Here is a 22,339-nt window from a genome sequence, read left to right as displayed (position 1 = left end):
CCGCTCGCAAGGCCTCGGTGTTCTTCCAGCTATTCGTCGGTGTATTCCCATCCAACACGATTATTGCTTCTCCAACGATGGTACACACGACGGCCGTCCGTCTCAAGGCTGTTCCGCCGAGAAGGTGCATGTATTTTGGGTTAATAGCACCACGCTGTATTTTCCCGCGTCAAATCCACAGCTGAGCACGTATAATCTGAGGGCATGACACACGCGTATGTTTAGGAGTGCGTGACGTCGACAGCAAGGGTCGCCCGCATGCAAATTCAGAGCTTCGCTCGTCTCATTATAGATTTCTGGTGCATGATTGGACCAGGGCATAATTTAATTCGAATATTGCAGTCGGCCACCTCCACCGTCTCTTCTGCTCGCTGAGACCGAGAAAAGGACGATATTTTTCCGGGGCCCGAATTTCAGATATTTTGAATTCAGAAAGAGGCAGTCATCGAGCAGGAGGGGAAAAATCGCGGGAATACTCGGCTTTACTGTCTGCCTGTCCGACTTCACGGACGCCCATCGAGAAGAATTTAAAACGGCTTGGACAAGCAGTGGGTTGTAGACATGGGGTGCACAATGAGCGCCGAAGAACGTGCGGCTGTCGAGAGGAGCCGACAGATCGAGAAGAATCTAAAAGAAGACGGAATTAACGCCGCGAAGGACATCAAGCTCCTTTTATTGGGTGAGTTACCGGGAAACTGCAGAGCGAAAGAAATTATCAATCCTGGGAAACACTGAGCTGGCTCCACAGCGTCCATGATAAAAATCGGAGAGGCAGGGGTAAAAAACGTAGGCCAAGACAACCCTTCACCGTACACCGCCAGCTCTGCCACTGCGGTACGGAGGGCAGCGTCGGTGTATTTTCAACTGGCGACCATATTGGAATCAAAATTATGTCTACTGAATTATGTGCCGATCGTATGCCATTAGAGTAATTTAATAGGGATATTTCACACGCTTTGTTTTTTTTCTTGCTCGGTAGGTGCTGGCGAATCCGGGAAGAGCACTATCGTCAAACAAATGAAGTGAGTATATCCGTGTATTGACCACGTAAACCACTGAAATATATAAATAAGCGAATTTGTATATTATTTCCAGGTGGGGCCCCCTTATATTAATTCTAATGATCCACAGCTTTACCGATTTGTATCACGATCTCAATGATATTTTAGTAAAATGAGACATCCCTTTATAGCATCAAAGCATTTTATCGTGAATACACCCCATTCTGTAATTTTCAATGAAATTATATAACTAGGTCTCTGCCTGAAGGGATCTTCGCCATGCGTATAACTACTTAATGTGGGTTATATTGATGTTCTCCGAACGTATGGGATTTGGAACCGACTCGGATTTTTCGTCCAAAATATAATGCCCCTTTTTTCCCTTTTCTGTCTCGGCCCTGTCGTGGGTTCCTTTGTCTACTAGGATCATCCACGAAGACGGATTTACGATCGAGGACTTAAAACAATACAAGCCCGTCGTCTTCAGTAATACCTTGCAGTCAATGGTAGCAATGTTGCGCGCCATGGAAACGCTGAAAGTTGAGTACGGCGACAAAGAGAGAGAGGTCAGTATACGTTGTGTACGTATGTGTGTATGTGTGTGCACGCCGCATAAAATTATCATCACAAATGTCAAATGTGTGAATCCCTTTTTAAAACATCAAACTCGGGGACCCGAATGGGGAATGCAAATCGAGAGAATGAAAAACATTTCTTTGCAAAAGGTGGGTCGTTTTAATTTCTAAATCAACCGATCGGCTTGGTCGTTCTTTAAACAAATAAACAAACCCTCCTCAGCAGAGCCTTGTATCTACGCTGTGCGTATTTCGGTAGCTGCGCGTTGACTAATCTTGAGAAAAATATGTACACTATAATTGTCGGCTATACTGATAGATGAGCTGATATCTATTATCTGTTTCGTTACGTAATCTTAAGCTTCTTAATTTTAATTAGATAACGGACTTGTACAGCTATTACACGTATAATCCGCTATCTCTCCAAACTCCCCGTCGTCAAATTTGATATCGTCCATTGTGACAGCGGCAACGTCGGAAATTTTATCACCACGTAGCCCCCCAAAATTACATAAATTCTGTTTTTATGCACGGGGAACTATTATGTCTATAGGTAATGGCAGCCAAACTCGGCCTTTAGACCCGTTTACAAAGCAAACCCCTCGGGGGCCCCCGCACAATACGAAATAAGCTCGGCGCTTTTAGCGCGACTGTGCGTCGGCACAGCGACCCTGAAAACATCGGTGAACCGCTATGTCAAATTGACTTTCTCGTTGAGACCGACAGGGGAGGACCACGGTTTTTAAATTTTACGGGGCCTCTGTGAGTGAAACATTATACCGCTATGAACAACGTCACTCCTGTATACACGTATTCTGCGAGTGGGCGTTACCTGAATTCGTGTATTATTCTTTCAGAAATCGCCGGCCGAATGTATGATGACTGGGTCTTGACTGAGCTTTGTACACATACAAGTACAGCCTGTCGACAGCTTACTTAGTTTTATGTCAAATGACACCTCTAACCGATGAATTAGAAACTCATTTTCCCCACGATCTTCCGCCTCCAGTAACCTCTGTCGCGTTTATGAAAGAAAAACTGACTAATATTATTATTATTATTACCGCGTCAACGCACGATTTGCTCTTTACTAAATCTGTTTTCGTTCATTGATATTAATTTATGTACTGTGCGTTTAAATCGGATTGTCGTTGAGCGTACACACGCAATGATAAGTAATCCCCAACGAACACTCCGCTATACCACAAAAAATGGACAATATTGCGTCTCTCTTTTTGGCGTCATAAAATCGTCACTTGTTACAACAAGACTTGTTTGGCAGACACGGTACGCTTGTCTACACTTTTCATATTTTAATAAGTATTTTTTAATGATATTTTGAATGGTTAAGCAAACATCCGCGCTGGTTGACACATCCCGCGAAAGACTCAGTCGTATTTCAAAGTGTACCGTAATACCAATCGCACGATTGTTGTGTTTGAGGATCATCTTGTTTGCTTTAATCAAATATAATTTACCGTTATTGCGTACACACACACACACACACACACACACACACACACACACACACACACACACATATATATATATATATATATATATATAAATTTTATCAACGCATTTATATATATATATATATATATATATATATATATATATGCGTTGATAAAATTTATTTGAAATATATATTTGATATAATCAAATATATTTTCACAATCACTGCATATATAACCATATATATATATATATATATATATATATATATATATATATATATATATATATATATATATATATATATATATATATAAAATTACTCCAAGTAAAAAATTAATCATATCTGTTACTTAAGTTTCATGCATCTTGCAAACTTTCATAAACGCTACAACATCGAGCACTGTAATTTCCAACAGGGACATGTGTGTATATATATATATATATATATATATATATATATATATATATATATATATATATATATATATATATATATATATATATACATACATGTGTGTGTGTATATATATATATATATATATATATATATATATATATATATATATATATATATATATATATATATATATCCTTTTTGTCCTGTGTGACAATTATGATTCAAATCGCGAGAATATTCACGTTCTCTTGATATCTCGAAATCGCGGTTGCCAGATTTTATAAGATGTCATAAAAGGCTGTTAACATACTTTATCTACCTGTAACTTTTCATTACGCTACAGCGCCTGATAAACGGGGGCTGCAGGTCGCCGTCACGAGGAAATTCCTGTGTGCCCAAATCATCACAGTTGGTTCGAAATTAGCGTAGAAAACGTCAGGTGCTAAGGTGCTGATGTGATTAATTGCGAAGCCCCTTCTTTGTAAACCACCAGTCTGTCGTCACGGACACGGCACCTATTTTCTCTTTCGTAGCGTATTCCGCAGCCAAGCAAACGATACTGCACCTTATAAGTAATTTTACGTTTATACCCTGCAGCTGTAATCTCTGCACAATCCACCCTAAACAGTATCGCCGCAATCCGAAATATTAACTGACAAAGGAGGGGCTGGTCAAGTTTAACGTCAGGGCCGCGGCAGATGACAACGCAAAAAGCTTCATTTCGCTAAATGTTGTATTGATCACATACAACAAAAAAGCGCGGGAAAAATAAAATTATGGGGATAGAAACTTACAAAAAATTATCTTTTGTATTACTCCATCTCATTTAAAATTTTATAACTATGGTAATTTTCTTCACCAAAATGTTAAAGAAATACATTGTTTTGTAAACCAGGAAGTCGCACAGTGCGCAGACGTAACGGCCATAGCCCTGTAAGTTCATATCAAATTTTACAGCAACCTCCAATTCTCTTCATCCGTCGGAACAAAAACTGTACCTCTATATATTTTCCAATGATAGATTGTCGACACAAGGGAAAGCGTCGACCTGTTCGAAGCAACCTAAAAGATTGGAAATTACGTGGCCCGATAGAACTTGAATATATATATAGGCCTACACCACAACGCGTGTCGTCTTCGTTACAACACCCAGAACGTAACATGTCATGTAAAGTGGCGCCAAGAATCAATATTAAAATTGTTCTGAAGTCTGTTGATAGCCTTAATCATCGTTTGTACTCAAAACGCTAGGAGAACATTATAATACAATTAGCAATGAAAACGACTGCCGACCTGCCAGCAGGCTTGTAAGGCGCTTGTAGTATTTGCTTTCGCCGAGCGATGAAACTGGATATGGCCTTGATTAAGCGGTGACCTTTGACCTTATTCTGCCGCCGTGTTGTCGCTCCCGATCCCGCCGCGAAGGAAAATGATGGCGATCAGATGAGAGTCAAAAGAACGAAAAATCACTGAATCAGAGCACAGATCCTAGCGGCATAGCAAAGTACTTATGAGGCTGTCCCGGGAATAGCGATGACGTGGGACTTTGTACTGCGGTAATCTTCGTGCGATGGTCGCTGGAAAATATTACATTTATAAGGAGAGTAATAAAGCTTTTCTGTGACGTACTCAACGACGTTGCCCCACATGTGTGCACGCTAGCTGAAAGTACGGTATATCCCGTCCCAAATACATTCTGGAATGCTAGATTAACTTGAGGGTGAGCGTAAATGTTTGTCGTCGGCGGAAAAAAAAGAAAAAAGTAAAATACATAAATATATGTGACATCGTTCCGACGCGCCACCTGGTATATACGCATACTCGTAAATCAGTCTTGACGATCGGAAGATGACGACGTTGCGATCTTATGGCGCGACAGTTGTAAATCAACTGTCGTCACTACGTTGTACTTCAGTTGATGTCACGCACGCCATCTGAATGGCATACCCTTTCTATCGCTATACAGTGCGCAGTGGGAGACTGGGTCACGTTTACAACAACGGTCCGTTTACACTGAGCTAGCTAACGTTGATTTTTCCAAACGATTCATCAAAGATACGCATTTCGTCGCCATTTTTTTTTCTTAGAGAAGACTACGTGTAGGCAAGAGCACTGTCATGAAAGATGGCGAATATGTGTGAACTGTCATAAAATCACCTCGAATGAGATCATCCATTTCCATGGAAACGAGACGCATTACATTTTTTCAGTCTGACTCCATTTCGTCCTTGTTGTTGACCATGGTGCATGACACCACCAAGAACTAAGAAACGTTCGTCCACGGTTTTCAACTCTTTATCGTGCCAACCGCAAGCATTAACACTTCGAAAGATAAAAAAAGATGCAATTCCACCACAATTACTACGGGTGGTCAATTTGTCCAACTAATTAAATCTGATTACATTTACGCAATGATTTTTATCGCCGAGCATTTTCAGGGAAGATTTCCCCACTCTAAATTGTTCCATTGCTGTTTTCAAATATCCACTTTCTTGTTCCAACATTGTTTCAACAGTGTTTTTATGAACAAGTTCCAATAAAGTGTTGGTAGGCATGGATGCGGGTGTTAAACTTCGAGTTCCATTTTCGACAGAAATAGCCGAAATCAGAGGCTGCATGAATATTTTACTGTCTTTGAGCCGAGGCGCACCCCGACAATGATGTTCGTGGCGTTGCCATAGCTACGACGTAAAGCCTCGCTGCTTCATTCAAGTAATGGCCTACAGGACAACTACCTTGGCTCCAACTTCACTGAACTGAGCCGCACTGCCCCATGGTTCAGATTCGGATCGGATTTCTTGATTGCCCTGATAAGGACAACCACTTTCACGGCCCCGAAAATGATTGTTGAATGCAAAACACAAATTAAGAACGATAGAACATTGTTAGTTGAAACACATTTTGATAAACGTAGTAAGGCTGACAATCAGAGATATCGATGTTTGCTTGTTCCATTGCTTTCTGTACAACACTCTTGCATATATACCGCGACTGCAGGCATCTGCAGGATTTCAGGTTCAAGGGTGTTGGGTGGAATAGCAAAACAAGTGTAGAAAACGTCGTTTATGTTAGTGTTAATTTTTCGCATGATACGTCAGACTGTACAATAATTAAAATCCGTGAGGGCTGGCATATACTTCCCACTGACTTTCATCGCATTTAGTGAAATATTCAAGTGCTTATTTTACTATTTAAGCTTACCACTGAAACAAGAAGAAATAACTGGGATTTTAATGTCAAAAGATGTTATAAACCAAAGTACATTAAAAAGAACGACTTCATGTACGGACCCAAATTAGTATATTTATTTGGTTTAGTTCAAATTTCCATCCTCCTTCCCGCCTAATGTCTGAATCCAAATGCACCAGACGGTGAAATGCACCATGCACGTCGATAAGCCGTTCCATGAGGTTTGACAAGTGGGAGAAAATCTATCAATCTTTCATACGCGATGACGTCTTTGTTGGGAACGAGCTTTGCGGGTTGCGCTTTTTCAAGTGTTTTCTCTAACGATGTTAGTATCTCAATAATCGATGTCTTGTGGCTTGTGTTCGAGATGTGTCGCTAGACCAGGTGGGCGTGACACGTGCAAATCCACCACCTCTGAAGGGCAAAATGGCGGAAAGTCAACAGGCTAAGCGTGGTGCGCATGCGTGCGCACTGGTGAAGATGGCCGCCATAATGAAATGCTACAGGATATCAAGTTGTAAAAATGTAAAAAGAAATCCATAATTTAATCAACACAAAACCTTCCAAATGGGACTGCCATAGAGCCAGCCTACCTGTGCACTATTTCTGGAGTCTCACTAACAAAAAGAAAGTGCAGTTCAAAAATCAAAGATAAATGTAAACGAAAGCATGCTGCTTAAGCTTAAGCCAATGCATATATCTTTAATAGGTCAATCGCAGAGCAAAACTAACCTCTACTCGACCTCCGGGCGGATTCCAAACATTTTTCTTCGTTTGCATCAGCCGCCCTTTCTGTTTCCATGGCTGCAATTGACCTACGTTGTCGGGTAAATAACATTTAACATCAGATCATCTGCCTTATGCACAAGGCGTTAAACTGGCGTTGGTTATCAACAGTCAACGTTCTCGAGTCGTCATGGAAACAGCTCAGTCATGCTCAGTTAATATTCCCAAGATGTGTTTTGTGAGAACTGATGTTTCAATTAAAGCGACAAAGTCAGCCATTTTTCTTGAATTTTGTTTGAAAATGAATTAATGGTCATGACCATTAATTCATTTTCGCGATGGTTTCATTTAATTGGTCTAAAACCGGGGTCGAATATATGCATGATCACCCATTCATTCAGTATCTTTCAACATGTCAAACAATATAAGTAGTATCTCGTATCAAACAAAATTCATGAGAAATGGCCGACTTTGTCCCTTTAAAGACGCATAAAAATTAATCACCGCCGCCCTTGCACACGATGTTTTTTAGAACAAACGTTTAAATTTAATTTTTAATGGATTTAACTTTCAGTCATTGAATGTCGTTGACACGTAAAATACTATTCATATTTCTGTAAGGTTTCATCAAACGTCCGAAAATGCAAACTGCTTTTTCTCACATTTTGTAATATTTATCCAACATTCTCTGTTGTCGGATGGGGGTTGTCGGGATAGCAGTTTGAATAATTGAATTTGTATTGTATATTCCTCTTGAGAATTGTGTCGGTATAGATTCAACCTGTAATGGACTTTATTTTTACTTCAGTAATGGAGTAATGTAAGTAAACTAGTTCATAGAAAAAAGAGCCATTTGTCTATCTTAATTCTCTGTTGTAGAATAGTCGCAAATTGACCGATCGTCATCATAAATATGTTATCTTATTTTGGGATTCTGCTCGGCTGTCAAATATCAGCCAATAATAGTCACCAACTTTTGAACTCGCAACGGCTCATGCGCACTGCAAAGAATTGCCAAACCATATGTACGCGAAATGGTTTGCCTATTTTTGGGTTCAACGGTAACAGAACGAGCCATTGACCGACCCACATCTCGTCGGAAGATATTATACTGCTGATTTTCGAACACGAAAATATGCCCCTGTTAAAGCAAATTTATATTTAGGTCGAAAATGTGACACAAAAAATTGACCATCCACTGACAAACTTCGGAGCCAACTGTACGCAACTTCCATTATCGCCATGGTAACAGAGTCTATTTTAGGCTACCTACAGCGCCTCACAACATGTAACATTATCAGCGGTAATATTATGCACCTGTTGAAAAAAAATCACGGATTGGCCCAAGATAAAATATAAAGAAATAGGCCAATCACGGACAATATTTCGAGATCGCTATAAGTTATTCCCTTATTGTTGCACACGAAGAAATACAGGTGGCTTACAAAGACATAGTGGAAGAACAGATGTTGCTCTCCATTTATTGCCACCAGGTTCATGAATGAGCCATTCAAAAGGGAGGCAAGATTACTATAATGCCAGCCAAGCACGCCAAAATGCAGGACCTGTCGGACAAGAATAGTTCACTTCGATTGCTAAATATGTATCTGGGTCATGTGTAGCCCGTATGATGAAGGGCATGGTTCTTGCCTATATTGGCAGTTGTATGTATATATGTGTATGTTTGTTTGGTATGCATATATATATATATATATATATATATATATATATATATATATATATATATATATATATATATATATATATATATATATATATATATTCTAGATTGAATGAGTTGCATAAAAGTATGAAAGAGATCCCATCATCAGAGTCCATTATACAAGTTGCTTTGCGTTTTAAATTCAACAGTAATATTTATGTAAAATGGGTCCCATGATGAATCTTCTTGGACTCTCAAATATTGAATTCTCAGCGAATTCCTTGGACGGAGCAGAATCTTCTTGTAATTATTCTTCCATCGGACAAATGTGACCCAGTTATAGAGAACGATTCTTGCCGTTCATGAGATGCATTCAAGGGCGTTTGCCAACGTTAATGTATAATACACTGGAAGTTGGCCTGGCATTGAACCTTTCTCAATAGCCATTTCTCTCTCGATTTTGCGAATAGATATGGTTATCCATAGATAGCAATCGCTCTGATGCACACCAATATGCAAAATAGCGATATGGCGCTCTTGTAAATCTTACTGCTGACGAAATCCGAGGCATACCATTGTGGTGTATTTTGGGTCACAAGTACTGCACCATGTAGTATTGCTATAATTCCTTGAAATACACCAGATCATATGAAATGATTTAGGCAGTAATTTGTTGTGCACTGGGACCTGGCGTTTTTGCGAGTAGTGTGACCGTAGAGCTAACAAAGACGGCGCGAGAGGGACGCCCTATGGAGAGCGCGTCGGCATAGATGGTTTCGATGAGATGACACAGTTTGGAAAGAGGAAGATGAACGGTTGGCAGATTACAAACGATCACGCACCCTGAAGTGAGAAACGTTCAATATGTTTTATGTCACAGAGACTGCAGTGGTAAATATACGTACGAATGCACGCTACCTTGTTTACAGTACTGATGACTGAAGTAATCAATTAATCTACCAACCAATCAAGAAAGAGAAATTCAATGCAAGAGAGAGGTAATCTAAGAAGAGGAAACGAGAAACGGAAAGTGCGCGCCAGATGTAATGTTCAATCTAATTGTTTTGGGTTTTTTAAAGTGTGTCGGTAGGACAAGAGATTCAACTACATGTGTGCTGCCAAGTTTTTTGCATGTAAGAAAGTATCGACTTCTTGATTCAAATATATTGATCTTTATTTGGACACTGATCGCAAGGTAACAACCAAGTTATAGATAAAGTTTATGTCAGCTTCATGAGGAAGAAAATGGTACTTTATGTAGTATTTGAAAATTAGGGGTGAAGGAGTTTCCTCTCTCGTGCACAAATCACGTCGTGACAATTTCAGCGCGAGGAATTTATCAGACGATACACCTACCCTCTCACGAACCCAATACTCACTCAAACACTCGGGAAATTAGTCATACCTGCGACTTGCTACTTGTAAGTTATCGGCTGACATTGGAAACAGGCCGGCTACGGATATTAAAAGCGCTTCCAATACGAATGTTAAAAATAGCCGATGTCATTTCAAAATGGCAAGAGACGGGGTGAGTTTAAGTAAACCGTGCGTTGATTCTGTACACAAGGTTAAAAATAGTTTCAAGAGGCTTTGAGGAGAACCGTTTATTTGCTCTCTCTCTGAAAACTTCCGTGCGTGTGTATGTCTGTATAAATATACGTGTCGGTATATGGCTTTCGTAGTCTCTGCGGACAAAGATGATAGGGGAATCTGATAAATATGAGACCTTTCCGAAAGCAAGATTTTTTGATGGATTAAATTGTAGAAAGGAGGTGAGAGGTCATTCCAATTCTCGCATAATATATATATATATATTATATATATATATATATATATATATTATATATATATATATATATATATATATATATATATATATATGCATATAATACATATCATACGCTTATCTCCATCTCTCCGGGTCTATGGATTGTTTTAAAGGTATATAAGGTATATCGTTGTCGTTCAAAGTGACAGAATTATTATAAAATATCTCAACTTTGTTTTAATTATTAGTGTTAGAAAACGTTTTGTTGTTACGCATGTGTCGTTGACAGTTTAAAAATTTTCTTATATAACCTTCTTTTCATATTCAAGCGTACTAAGTTAAATTTTAAGGTTTTCTACGCTTTCTTCCCGCCGTAATCCTCCAGTTCGCATATTGCACCTTCCATGGACGTCCGCCATATCCCAGTCTCATCCTTGAGTTCGATTAGAAGGACCCTGAACCGTTGCCATGTCGACGAAGACGTAATACAAGACTTCTCAGGTCTGTATCTAGGGCGAGTACCTCGCAGAGCGTATGTGACCCCTCGATACAACAACCGTGGATTTCAAAAATAGGATCGGGAGACTGTACATGTATACATGTCTTCCTTTGTGTACAGACGACTAGATTTAAATGAAATTAAGACTATCGTGCCCTCCAAAGTCATATTGTACAGAATAGTAATCCATTTGTGTCGTTATAATCATCTTCGTCGTCGCCATCAACTACAACAAAAAACAACAATACAACAGCTATATCGTCTTCATCGTCATCATAATCCTCCTTACATTACCATCTTCATAATCGCTTAATTTATTATCGTAGACACTGATATGCCTGTCAGAGCTATTCAGTGCCGGTGGTTAGGTATCACAAACCCGAAAACAAATTAAGACGGCTTCGTGTGCACGTTAAATATTAAGGAATTAAAATGTCACTTAATCTAGACACGGCAGTAGAATGATTGTGTGGATGTTGTCGAACATAATCGACTGTCAAAATGCATCATCAATAAAAATTTATGGACAAAGGAAACATCAATGGCATTTCATATAAATTAATGTTTGAATCTATGAAAGAATAATTATGGCTGAATTAATGATGATAATGTCAACGTATACAATTCACTTGCGCATGCTCAGGACGAGAAAGACAATAAATTTGACTAATTATGTTTGGTTGTGTCCATAGGGAATTTCGCGCCCGTATTCTTTCATTTTAATATCCGGATAATAGTGTTTTTTCAGACGCTATTTCATGGCGCTTTGGGGATTTGAAAAAGTGCGATGATCTCAGTGCAATTTCAAAAATCTCCATATGGTTTACTCAAAATGGCCTTCTCAACCTTGTTAGTGATTGAGCGAGAACGATTTGCATTAAATTTAATTTTACGGAGTGGTAGCCGAAGGGCCGAATATGCAAATTTTCTGCATTTTACCATGTACCGCTGAGAGTGTAATGTTTTACTTTCAGACCTTGTGCATTTTGCATTTTATATGAATATCGCACAGACAGCTGACAAGACACTGTCGTACTACATACCCGAGGGAATACGTTTCCCGAATGTGTATATCGCAACGAAACGGGGCTCTCGGCTCGGCTTGCGACACGTTCGGCCAGGCTTCGTCATGGCCGTCGGCGGGCGAAAATCAGCTCGTCGCTCGGGCATTCCGTCGGTCAATTTTTTCCAGGGTTATGTGCAAAATTTACTCTGACGTCAAGAAGTGTGCATACGATCGGGGAAAATCCGTTCCAGTTCGATATCTGTACGTGCCATCTCGATTCTGAAATCTGATAATGTAATCGCCTGAGAGACTGAGCTGGGTCAGGGGTCAGTCAGGCAAAAGCTTTCTGTTAGCGCTGCGGTTTTCATGGACTATCGGCATGCGAAGCGACTTCTAAAGAAGGGAGGGCACGAACACTACTGAGGGAACATGCCATATGCACTAAGAATATCGTCCATGTGCTTATGAAGAAATTGTCAGTTTGAGTTGCAAGTATCAGTTTTTTGTGTGAAATAGTTTGTCTCATCGATATGCATTTACAAAAATGGGAGAGGAATAAAATAATTCCCAAAGAATCTGCCAGAATGACGAGATTGTGACTTTTGCAGGTATGAATTTCAGAATACATGTGACAAAGTGCACGGACGCTGTGTCCACACGATGCATTAGGATTTATCGAGTGGGGATTTTTTTCGTCGCGAACTTTGCTCCGTTGTAATTTACGGGCTGTCACTCGATGTGGTGTATTGAAGAGAAAAACGGGCAATTCGTGTAGCTTGTAGTCAATGGCATATTGCTCTTCTGGAAAGAATGTGATCGCTAGCTTCTCTGCATTCCATGTGAGAGAGTAATGGTGCTCAATCTGCATTTACGAACGCGTGGTAGTGATTTTGTAATTGTGACGTCACAGATTTTGTGTTTCTCGTCCGAGCTCACTTTTCCTCGGGGTTAAGGGCATAGCGCCAAAACGAATCGCCAAAGCTGTCTCGTTAATAAGACCCTGTCTTTGTGAAAGCCTGCAGGTCTAAATCGATACGTCATCGGCCGAAGTGCACGCTTTTCCGCATCATGCGGTCTGTATTGCTCAGTATAAGTAGCACATCTTCTCTTACGTTAAAAACTGACTTGCCCATCCCAATGTGACGTAAGTTAGTTGGTTAGTATCACCGATGCCCATCGATGACTGCCACAGCTAAACGCCAGAGCTCTCGCCGATTGCGAATGATAGCGTTAGACGAAATGATTGAGCTTAGGGTATCAATCAATCAATCAGTAAATCAATCAGTCATTCAATCAATCAATCAATCAATCAATCGATGAAATTAATCATTCGTATCTATGCCGGATATGTCATCAATTTGCCATATGCAACGCCAATATGTGACTGTGAGTGCCTCGGTTCGATAACAGACTTTTTATCCAAACGCATGGAAGTTCCGATGTGCTATTTTTGAAACGTGTAAGTCCTCATGTTAAAAAATAGCACACGTAAAAGTGCTATTTCTACACCCACATGTTCCTTCTACGTTGTATAAGTGAGCTCCGTAGATAGTATGCTGTTTGTGGAGGTGTGGGCCTTATACGCTCAGAGTGAGCGAGAATTTTTGCGGTTTTTGCACCATAGATATTGAAAACAGAAGCATTTGTAACCTGGACAGAACGAAACGAAATTATTGGACCATACAGTGCAAATAAACTACACTTCTTTTAGCAAATTTAAAGCTGTTATCTCAGTTCTTCCAACGCAATATGTTAGTCCCATATGTCACAGATGACAGCCGAAGAGTTGTATCTGCATTATTGCTACCGCCATATGTTTTACTATAGTACAGCGCCAAATTGACGCGATCGTTTCATCTGCGTGTCCGCTGCAGCATATTTTACGCGTCGATCATAATTGGATTAAAGCGTTACAACCATGGTATCACAGATCATTTGACGCCGAGATGTGTCTGAACTGTGACTGGCCGTGTTAGCGAAAAAAAGCGTCACGCGAGTAGGAAATGATTTGCTTATTTTGGGAATCTCACCCTATTGGAAGAAGAAATCGGTAAAGAATTTTGGCCCGAATGCCATAGCTGTGTCAATTATCGCACATCTATTTTTTCCCGACAAAGAATGCTTTTAACTTCAACAAATGTGTAACATCGGTTTTTAGGATGACCTCAATATGACTGAATGAAGTCTAGCTCGTATGCATGCTGGGATTGAAGACAGCATACTGATCACATGCATACAGAATACGCATATTTTTCATGTTTGCAAACTTTCAAAATCTTACTATTCCCTCCCGACCCTTATTGAAATATGCAGAGAAAATTACGACATGACAGTCCCTTTTGGTGTGTTTTTGGGCATCAGGTTAAGAATGGGACAACCGGCCATTTTGAATTTCGAGTGCAGATATTTGAAGTAATTTGTTTTGCTTAACTGAAATTTTCATCGCGAGACCACAAGAGTTTTATTTTTACTTATGAAAATTCTAACAGTGGCCAATATTTTCTTCGAGCAAAGCATGCGTATTAAAACATTAAAAAAGCTTTCTTTTCCGGCGGGCGCGTACCACCATACACCATTGGTGTAAATTTAACCCAGATAATCGCTACCACACGCGTGGCCATACCGCAGGGCAGTTTATCGCCATCAGGTGTGAAAACGCCAAAGAACATCGCGTTGATATTGCCACACGTTCTTCATAGTGGACGTCATCGATGACGTCGTCGTGGTGTGATGACCGTATGCCAGTGCTAGAGTCGTCGCCATATCGAAATTATCAACTTCTCCATTTCATTAACAACTTAATAGGTACACATCTTGTAATCGACGCTTATGCGACATGAATTCGCATTGTTAGAGCTCGAGAAATGCATCATATATTCCAAAGCAAAATATAGGATAGGTAATCGCGTATTTGGATTCTTTTTCCACTTCACTACAATTTTTCCGTGTTTATTTCTGTCCATCTGACCTTGACACGGCCTTGACTGCGTAGTAGCGATGCTAATAGCTTGATTGATGATGAACCCGCTCATGTAGTCACATTGTCAACATTTCCAACAGATTTTGATTAATAATTTAGTATTTTACAATAAATCATCTTTTTACACACCATGGTTTACACTTCACTGAGCGAGAAAGTCGACTATAACGTAAGCTTAATTTCAGAGAGGCTGGCGGTTTTCGTTCTGTTTTGTATCGCGATACAAAACTGGAAAACGTAATTCCATAAAATAAAGCTCAGTTAACAAGCCTACTGCCTGTTCGCTGAACAGTAGTTTCATAAGGTTTATAACGGTAGCGCACATATTACTTCAAAGGTCACTTCTTTCGATAGCCGACATTGTATCGCTGTCAATGTGCACGGTGAACAACGTCAAAGGCTACGGATTTTTCCTTCTTTCAGAACAAGATGGCCGCCGACTAAATAAGGCAGTGGCCTTCATTACATCATTACTTTGTCGTGCAATGAGTTTCTTCAGTGATTATTGTTCATTTAACCAGATAAAGGTACAAGTACAAGAAAAGAAAGAAGGGAATTATTGCGGTGAAAATCAGAAAAGTGATCAGTCGGACGATTCTCTTTTGTAAGCAATAAACAGATTCAAGTAGAGTAGTGTAAGTAGTTCCTTAAATTTCTAAGCAGTAGTGGCAGGAAGAAGGCATTAGAGATGTTGATATTATCGCAATATGTAACAATTGACCCGCTTTACCAAATAAGGTAGTAACGCTAAACCCAATATGTAATACTAACCCAACATGTAACAACATTTAACCAGATATGCAATGCTGATATCGCTTACCCAATATATAACACACAAATAGATGCCAGTGGGTATATAGCCAACATCCCTGTGACAATATCAGCCGTTAACAAACCTCTTGAAATTCGCAGGCCCACATTCACACAATCAAGGATTTTTATTAGTCTTTTTTTTCAATATTTCTTGAGGAAAACACCCTTTCAAAAACAACAAATAAACGCGAACCTTTTTACATGCAGCGACTTCAGTTGAAGAAAAGAAAAGCTGCAGACCGTGTCATTGATGACTGGAAATGTGCGCGCGCAGCGTCATTCTCAATCTCGCCATTTGTGAAGTAACGCAAAGCTTTTCTGTAGTGTCAAAATCTGTGCAGATTAGCATATCGCAAAGTGGAAAGGGTGATAACACTTACAAGGGTCACCGGTGGGGTTCAAAATAATCTCGTGCTCACGGCTGAACTAGCAATCAAATAACCCACGTCACACCTGTCAATGACGTCATCCCAAGAGTACCGCCGAATACACCGGCGCATTATCAATGCATGGTTGCATATAATAATTACAAAAGCTCTCTTGTTTTAAATTTCACTCAGCAAGATGTCAATGACGCAAAATGTTTCCATGTTTCACAAGGTATTACAGAACCAACACGATTTCGTGCCGGTCGACGCCCTGTCTAGCGTTTTGTCCAAAATAATTGGATAGTTTTAAAACGATGAGTCTCGCTTTTTTGACAGAGCTTCTGAAGTTGATGATGAGAATTGACACAGTCCCTCCAACATGAAATGTGTGCAAGTGTCATCTTATAAGCTTTTCATCTATAATTCGATGACTCGAAACGCCCGATGGCGCACTTTTAACGAGTGAACTGAACTTGAGAAAAGTAGATCGAACCCTATCGCGTTCGTACATTTCGTCACACACAAGACAAGACGTCACAAATAACGCGTTCCTGCTTTAAGATTTTTCAGCACGAGAAGTGCCGCTGCGGGTACGCCATGAGAGGAAAGAACGGGAAATTTGAATGGACCAATTTTTTAAAACGCCATTTTTGATTTGGTCGCTTCTTCGATAATGGTGTCAGAAAGCGCCCGCGGGGCTTTTTAAGAATTTTATCTCTGCGTTTGAAAGGGTACGACTTCGTGGAAAGGGAGATGACGCATTTCATTTTCATCAAAATTCTGGCTATTGCACAGATCGGCATGCGCTCCTACTTCCAGTCTTCGCGTCTTTTTGAGCGTTTGTCCAGCTGTGAGCCACTGGGGTGTTAGAAAAGTATGAAACGCTGCTCTACAGACGATCTTCCGCAGCTGAATATTGTATTAAAAGTAGTACCACTGGCATACTTGTCACCATTCTCACGAGTGACGTCATGAGGATGGTATCGCGGCACCTGAATGCCTGCACTGCAGTGAGCACGGTCCGTGGACGGACAGTACAGTGAGGAGTATTTTTACTCTCGGTCATCCGCCTCAATTCGAGTTACAATACCCGAGATGTACGAATATTCGTCACTGATAATGTCCCATTTCGGGATCTGCTCTCATAAACAATACCCATGAATACAAACTGCTTAAATGAAATATCGCTCTTCCGGCGTTTGATGCGATCTCGTGTCGACATACAGTACTACGGCAAGGGATCGACAGTAATTATCGAAGGGGGTGAGCAAACTGCACCTCTTTCAAATTTTGAAAAAAAACCCATCAAATCTCAACTCTAACTTTGAAAAAAACATTTGCCTCTTTATTCTTACCCACCCATCCTCAGATCTAATGGTCGAACCCTAAGCCGGAGACTTTCAGAAGGTCATGAAGACATGGACAGATTTGTAAACTGGCTCACTCCAAAGGTGTCCCAGATTGTATTAATTTTTATATTAATGTGTGTAGCCAAGTGGATTGTTGTCACATGGGAACAGGTGACAAAGTTTAAAACCTGAACGTTCATGCATCGTTTAACGGTTTGTAACGGTTTAGGGATAAGGGTTGGTCGCGATCGATAGCTTAAAAAGATGGTTTTGTCACGTGGGTGGAAATTATTCGTCCTCCGATTGAAATCGATTTTGTTTCACAAATACACGAGCACATGTTTAAACTCTGAAGTCGCAAGAGTTTTGACGGGTAAGAAAAATTCACAGAGCAAGAATTAACGACCTGCGTCACTGGGAGCAAACGAGCCATCGGCTTCGGCAACATGTGAGAATTTTGACCGCAGAGCGTCAAATACGTCACCGAATCTTGTGATATACGTCAGCGGCGATGGGATCCCACGTCCAAATAACAATGAATATCTGACTTGAAATGCTGCAGACATCGACGGTCGACAGAAAGGTGTCGCGTTGATGCAAAAAAGCCAACATCACTGTTAAACGTTATCTCGTTCGCTGTATTTATATCTAATGTAGCAATAGAAAAACAAAATAGCATTCATTTACCGTTTTTTTCCAAACTATTTCTTCGTCACCGTTATTTCTTACAACATGGAAACGCGTGTCGATCAAATCATACGTTTAATTAGTATGGTAAAGCAAAACGGAAAAAAATATAGAGGGAGAATCATCAGATATCCTGACGGGTATGTGTTTATCTGGGTATCTTCAATGTTACGTGTCAATCGTTCGATCCCTCCTACCTTGATTCCACCCTCCTATCCCTGTATGATAAGTAGTATGATCCACTTGTGTCGTCATTGGCGGCCATTCCAATCGCGTAAAATTACGGCGCCAAATAGCTATCAAACGTAGCCCTCGTTTGCATGCTTCAAAGTCAAGGAAAGGTAGGCTGTAGTTTAGCGTCCAGAAAATATGGCAATACTGCGCCCGGAAGCAAATAAAAAAACTTAAGACAGAAATCGATTGTGATATGTCCCCTCTTAATACTTTAAATACTTTAAAAATCATCGTATTTTATGGTTTCTGCTCATGTCATGCTCTGTCAGCTGGAAATGATTAACTATCATAAGGTTATATCATTATGATGGTAGCAGTGGTAGTGATGATGACGACGACGACGATGATGATGATGATGATAATGATTGATGTTCTGATGACAACGACGACGCGTCGAAGATACTTATGAAAGTGATGATGACGATGATGATGACGATGACGATGATGATGATGGTAGTAGCGATGTGTCACCTCATGCCCTTTTTGCCGCAACACGTCTGACCTGCTGATGTGAAGAACTAAATGAAGTTTGACGTGACGTAAAAGCGTCTGAAATATCGCTTCTATCACGAACTCACACACAAATTAGTCTCTACGTGTGATGTACAGGTCTTCAATTGGTCCTGTCAAATTTTCAGTGAAAGGTATATTTATGGAGCGTATAAATTCTACAATCTGTCTGTAGGTATCAAACATCCCAACGCAGCGTAAAATGTTCACCCCGTCCGGTACTGCACAGAAAATTATTCTTTGAAGCCTTTGAGTCAACGCAAATGAATCAACGGTCCGCCGTGAGTAGGGAACACGAGAACGACAGCCAGGAAGCCGTGGGGGACTGGCATTGCAATTATAAGTCACCCCAGCCGTTACGTAAGCGTTCTGACGCAACCTCCATAGCCCCCCCCCCCACGAATACACGCGTTAAACCTGTCATCATATTAAATAGCATAGCCACAAAGTCGTTGTTTAAAGATTTCAGTTAAAATGTCAGTTATATTTCATGGCCCCAGATTTCGGTGCATGTTTTATCTTTCGAAGAGCTCGGCAGTGCGAGTATGCAAATTCCCAGTTACTTCCCCGATGGACCGTTCGCCCCCGAGGCGAGCGAATGCTCATTCAATTATGTTTTCTGTCATTATTGTTACAGGCGTTTGCGCCAATCGCTTGTGAGATCATTACTCGTTATGATCTGGCCCGGGCGCTGTCCAACGATATAATGTGCACAAATTATAGCAATTTCTGTATAATGATATCGTAATCTCATTTACGTTTTAATGCAGTTTCATTTTGAAAGTCCTCATTCATTGTCGGACGTTCACCTAAATTTTTCACGCCAGAAGATCGGCAAGGTTCACAGGCCCATATTTGGTAATATTGACATTTTTGGTAATCTATTCATTATGGAATGACCGTCAGACAACCACTAATTATCCAATTAGTAGGATGTAGCCTAGTGTACTTCACTGCAGTTGTTCCATACGTTAAGCACGCGACATCTCTTTCCACGAGTGTGAATCGATAAGCAATTTTCAGTCGATTCTCTTGTCTAATATTAATGGCATTCATTAAATCACAGAAGCTTGTTTAAAACAACGTAATCACACTATATTTTGGCTGGTTGGGATATTATTACAGGTATATGGGTGAAAATCCAGAGCTTGATTACACAAGGTAACGTTGTTCCGAATTAGATCAAACTTGGATCCAATACATCATACAAACACCTTTCTCGATCATATTACTGTCGTCGATGGGTTTTAAGAAGAGGCTTTGCAGTTTTGTCGTCGTGTTATAACCGCAGACTTTTCTGCAGCATTCCAGGGACCGAAACAGCTGAATGTTTATCGACTGTGCGCCGGCGTTGCAAAGCCACGTCCGCCCACGCATTTTCTTCTAATTTCTGCAAAACGTAAGATTTCAACTGAGCATGCGCATTCCGACCCTGCGACAATTCATCACTGTCGAAGTTTTCTTGCTGCACGAATTCGCAGCCTCGTTCGTTAAACGATAATTTAGGATCAAATACGTGATAACACACCGCTCTGTAGATTATTACAGTGGATCTAGTATTGAAGATATTCAAGTATGTCAAATAATATCTTTATTTTTACCGCGAAGTTGACGGCCGCGGCTGAGGAAGGCCACCATGGCTTTGTTTTTGAACCGTCAAGCAGGCTAAATTGTTCTCTCGAGAGAACCTGTGAGCGATGTCACTAAAATTTCGGCTAGCATAGGAAAATAGCGCTTTGGCTGCGCTCTAGTACGGTTTTTCTTTTTAACATTCGGTGTCGAAACCGGCAAATTTCAAACTGAATAAATCTTCAAAACGTCACAGAAAGGGACCAACGAGAGTCGTGGTATAAAATTGTAAATAATAACCATCAAAAATTATAAACCAATTTGTTAATAAAAACAGTAACGGTGACATGGAAAATATCTTGACAAGACCAGGTGACAACAAAGCTCAAAATTTGACCTTGAAGTTGTAGTCAATGTCACAGACAAAGTAACTCTTTTTCAAATCAGACAGCAGGCACCAATCCCTTGCTAAGTATGGCTCCATTAATGCAAAGCTAACGGAAATCCGTAGGCTATAAGTCTATTGACAACCGACTATTTTTAAATGAATTACCGTTAGAAGCGCGATATATTTGCGAAAACTTATGACCTGCAGACGACATCAAAATGAGGACACTAGTTATTTTCATATGTCATTTAAGAGCCACAACGGATTCTCTTTCCATTAACACAGTCTGTGCTGTAGACTCCTACCTATATTTCCCCCTGTGCCCTGATTTCAAAACATGTCATGTCTGATGTGGAATTAGCCCGTGTGATGTGAATGAATAATTATCTTCAGACGCTCTTTTGTATTCCCATTCTCCATTGACTCTGGTGACGTGTGCACGGTCGTATATGTGCATGATTGTCTCGGTCTCTCAGTCTGCGGCACTCAGCCCCTTGCAGTGCGTTTTTTTTGTTTTTTGTTTCGCAAGCTATGATTTCAAAGTCCAAGGAAGCGATGGAATCAGGACAAATCCTACAGTACAAAACAGCTCTTCCCATATTTGCGCAAACACCTAATTGATAACATTCAATTTAAAGGGAAGCGGTCGTCGGAACTGATCATGTTCCACCTTCTTGTTTACAAACAATATATGTCATTCACTATATATAGATGCAACGTGTCAACATAGCTGCAACATTTAAATTTTATGATGTACATCATGACAAAGATGTTTTAACTTTTTTTTCGCCGACGTACTTTGGATACAGTGTTTACATCGGTCGTAAAGGGGTCCCTAGCGACCTTTCAGTTCCGACGACCGCCTCCCTTTAAAGGAACGGCAGTAACGGTGTTTCTTTGTGCGCAGTAACTCACGTACAAGCATGCGCCTCTGAGGAAGTGAAATATTTCTAATTTTAGAACAGAGCCTGCCTCTATCTCGTCTGCTCTGGTGCATGGTGCAGCATTCGACGCGTCGAGTAAACGCTAGCGTCATCTGTTTGCAAGGGGAAATTTTCTACCGGGTCCCCGTGATCAGAAACTCGATTGCTTCTCTTCATAATCACAAGTCTCTCTTGATCGAGCCATGGAGTATGCAAAACTTCTTGCTTATGACCAA

General features: G+C 40.4%; 1 protein-coding gene across 1 annotated transcript in view; it reads left to right on the top strand.

The window, feature by feature from the left end:
- Window positions 1-314: 314 nt before the first annotated feature.
- LOC139147517 (guanine nucleotide-binding protein G(o) subunit alpha-like) overlaps window positions 315-22,339 on the top strand; it is a 49,444-nt gene continuing 27,419 nt past the window's right edge. The window contains exons 1-3 of the mRNA XM_070718635.1: window positions 315-679; window positions 980-1,022; window positions 1,426-1,567. Coding sequence (XP_070574736.1) covers window positions 562-679; window positions 980-1,022; window positions 1,426-1,567 — 303 coding nt within the window. The 5' untranslated portion in view covers window positions 315-561. The remainder of the gene's footprint in view (window positions 680-979; window positions 1,023-1,425; window positions 1,568-22,339) is intronic.

The sequence above is a fragment of the Ptychodera flava genome, chromosome 13 (genome assembly GCF_041260155.1).
Source record: "Ptychodera flava strain L36383 chromosome 13, AS_Pfla_20210202, whole genome shotgun sequence".
Classification (NCBI taxonomy): Eukaryota; Metazoa; Hemichordata; class Enteropneusta; family Ptychoderidae; genus Ptychodera; species Ptychodera flava.
The sequence above is the reverse complement of the archived record's forward strand: the minus strand, read 5'-3'. Positions and strand labels throughout refer to the sequence as shown.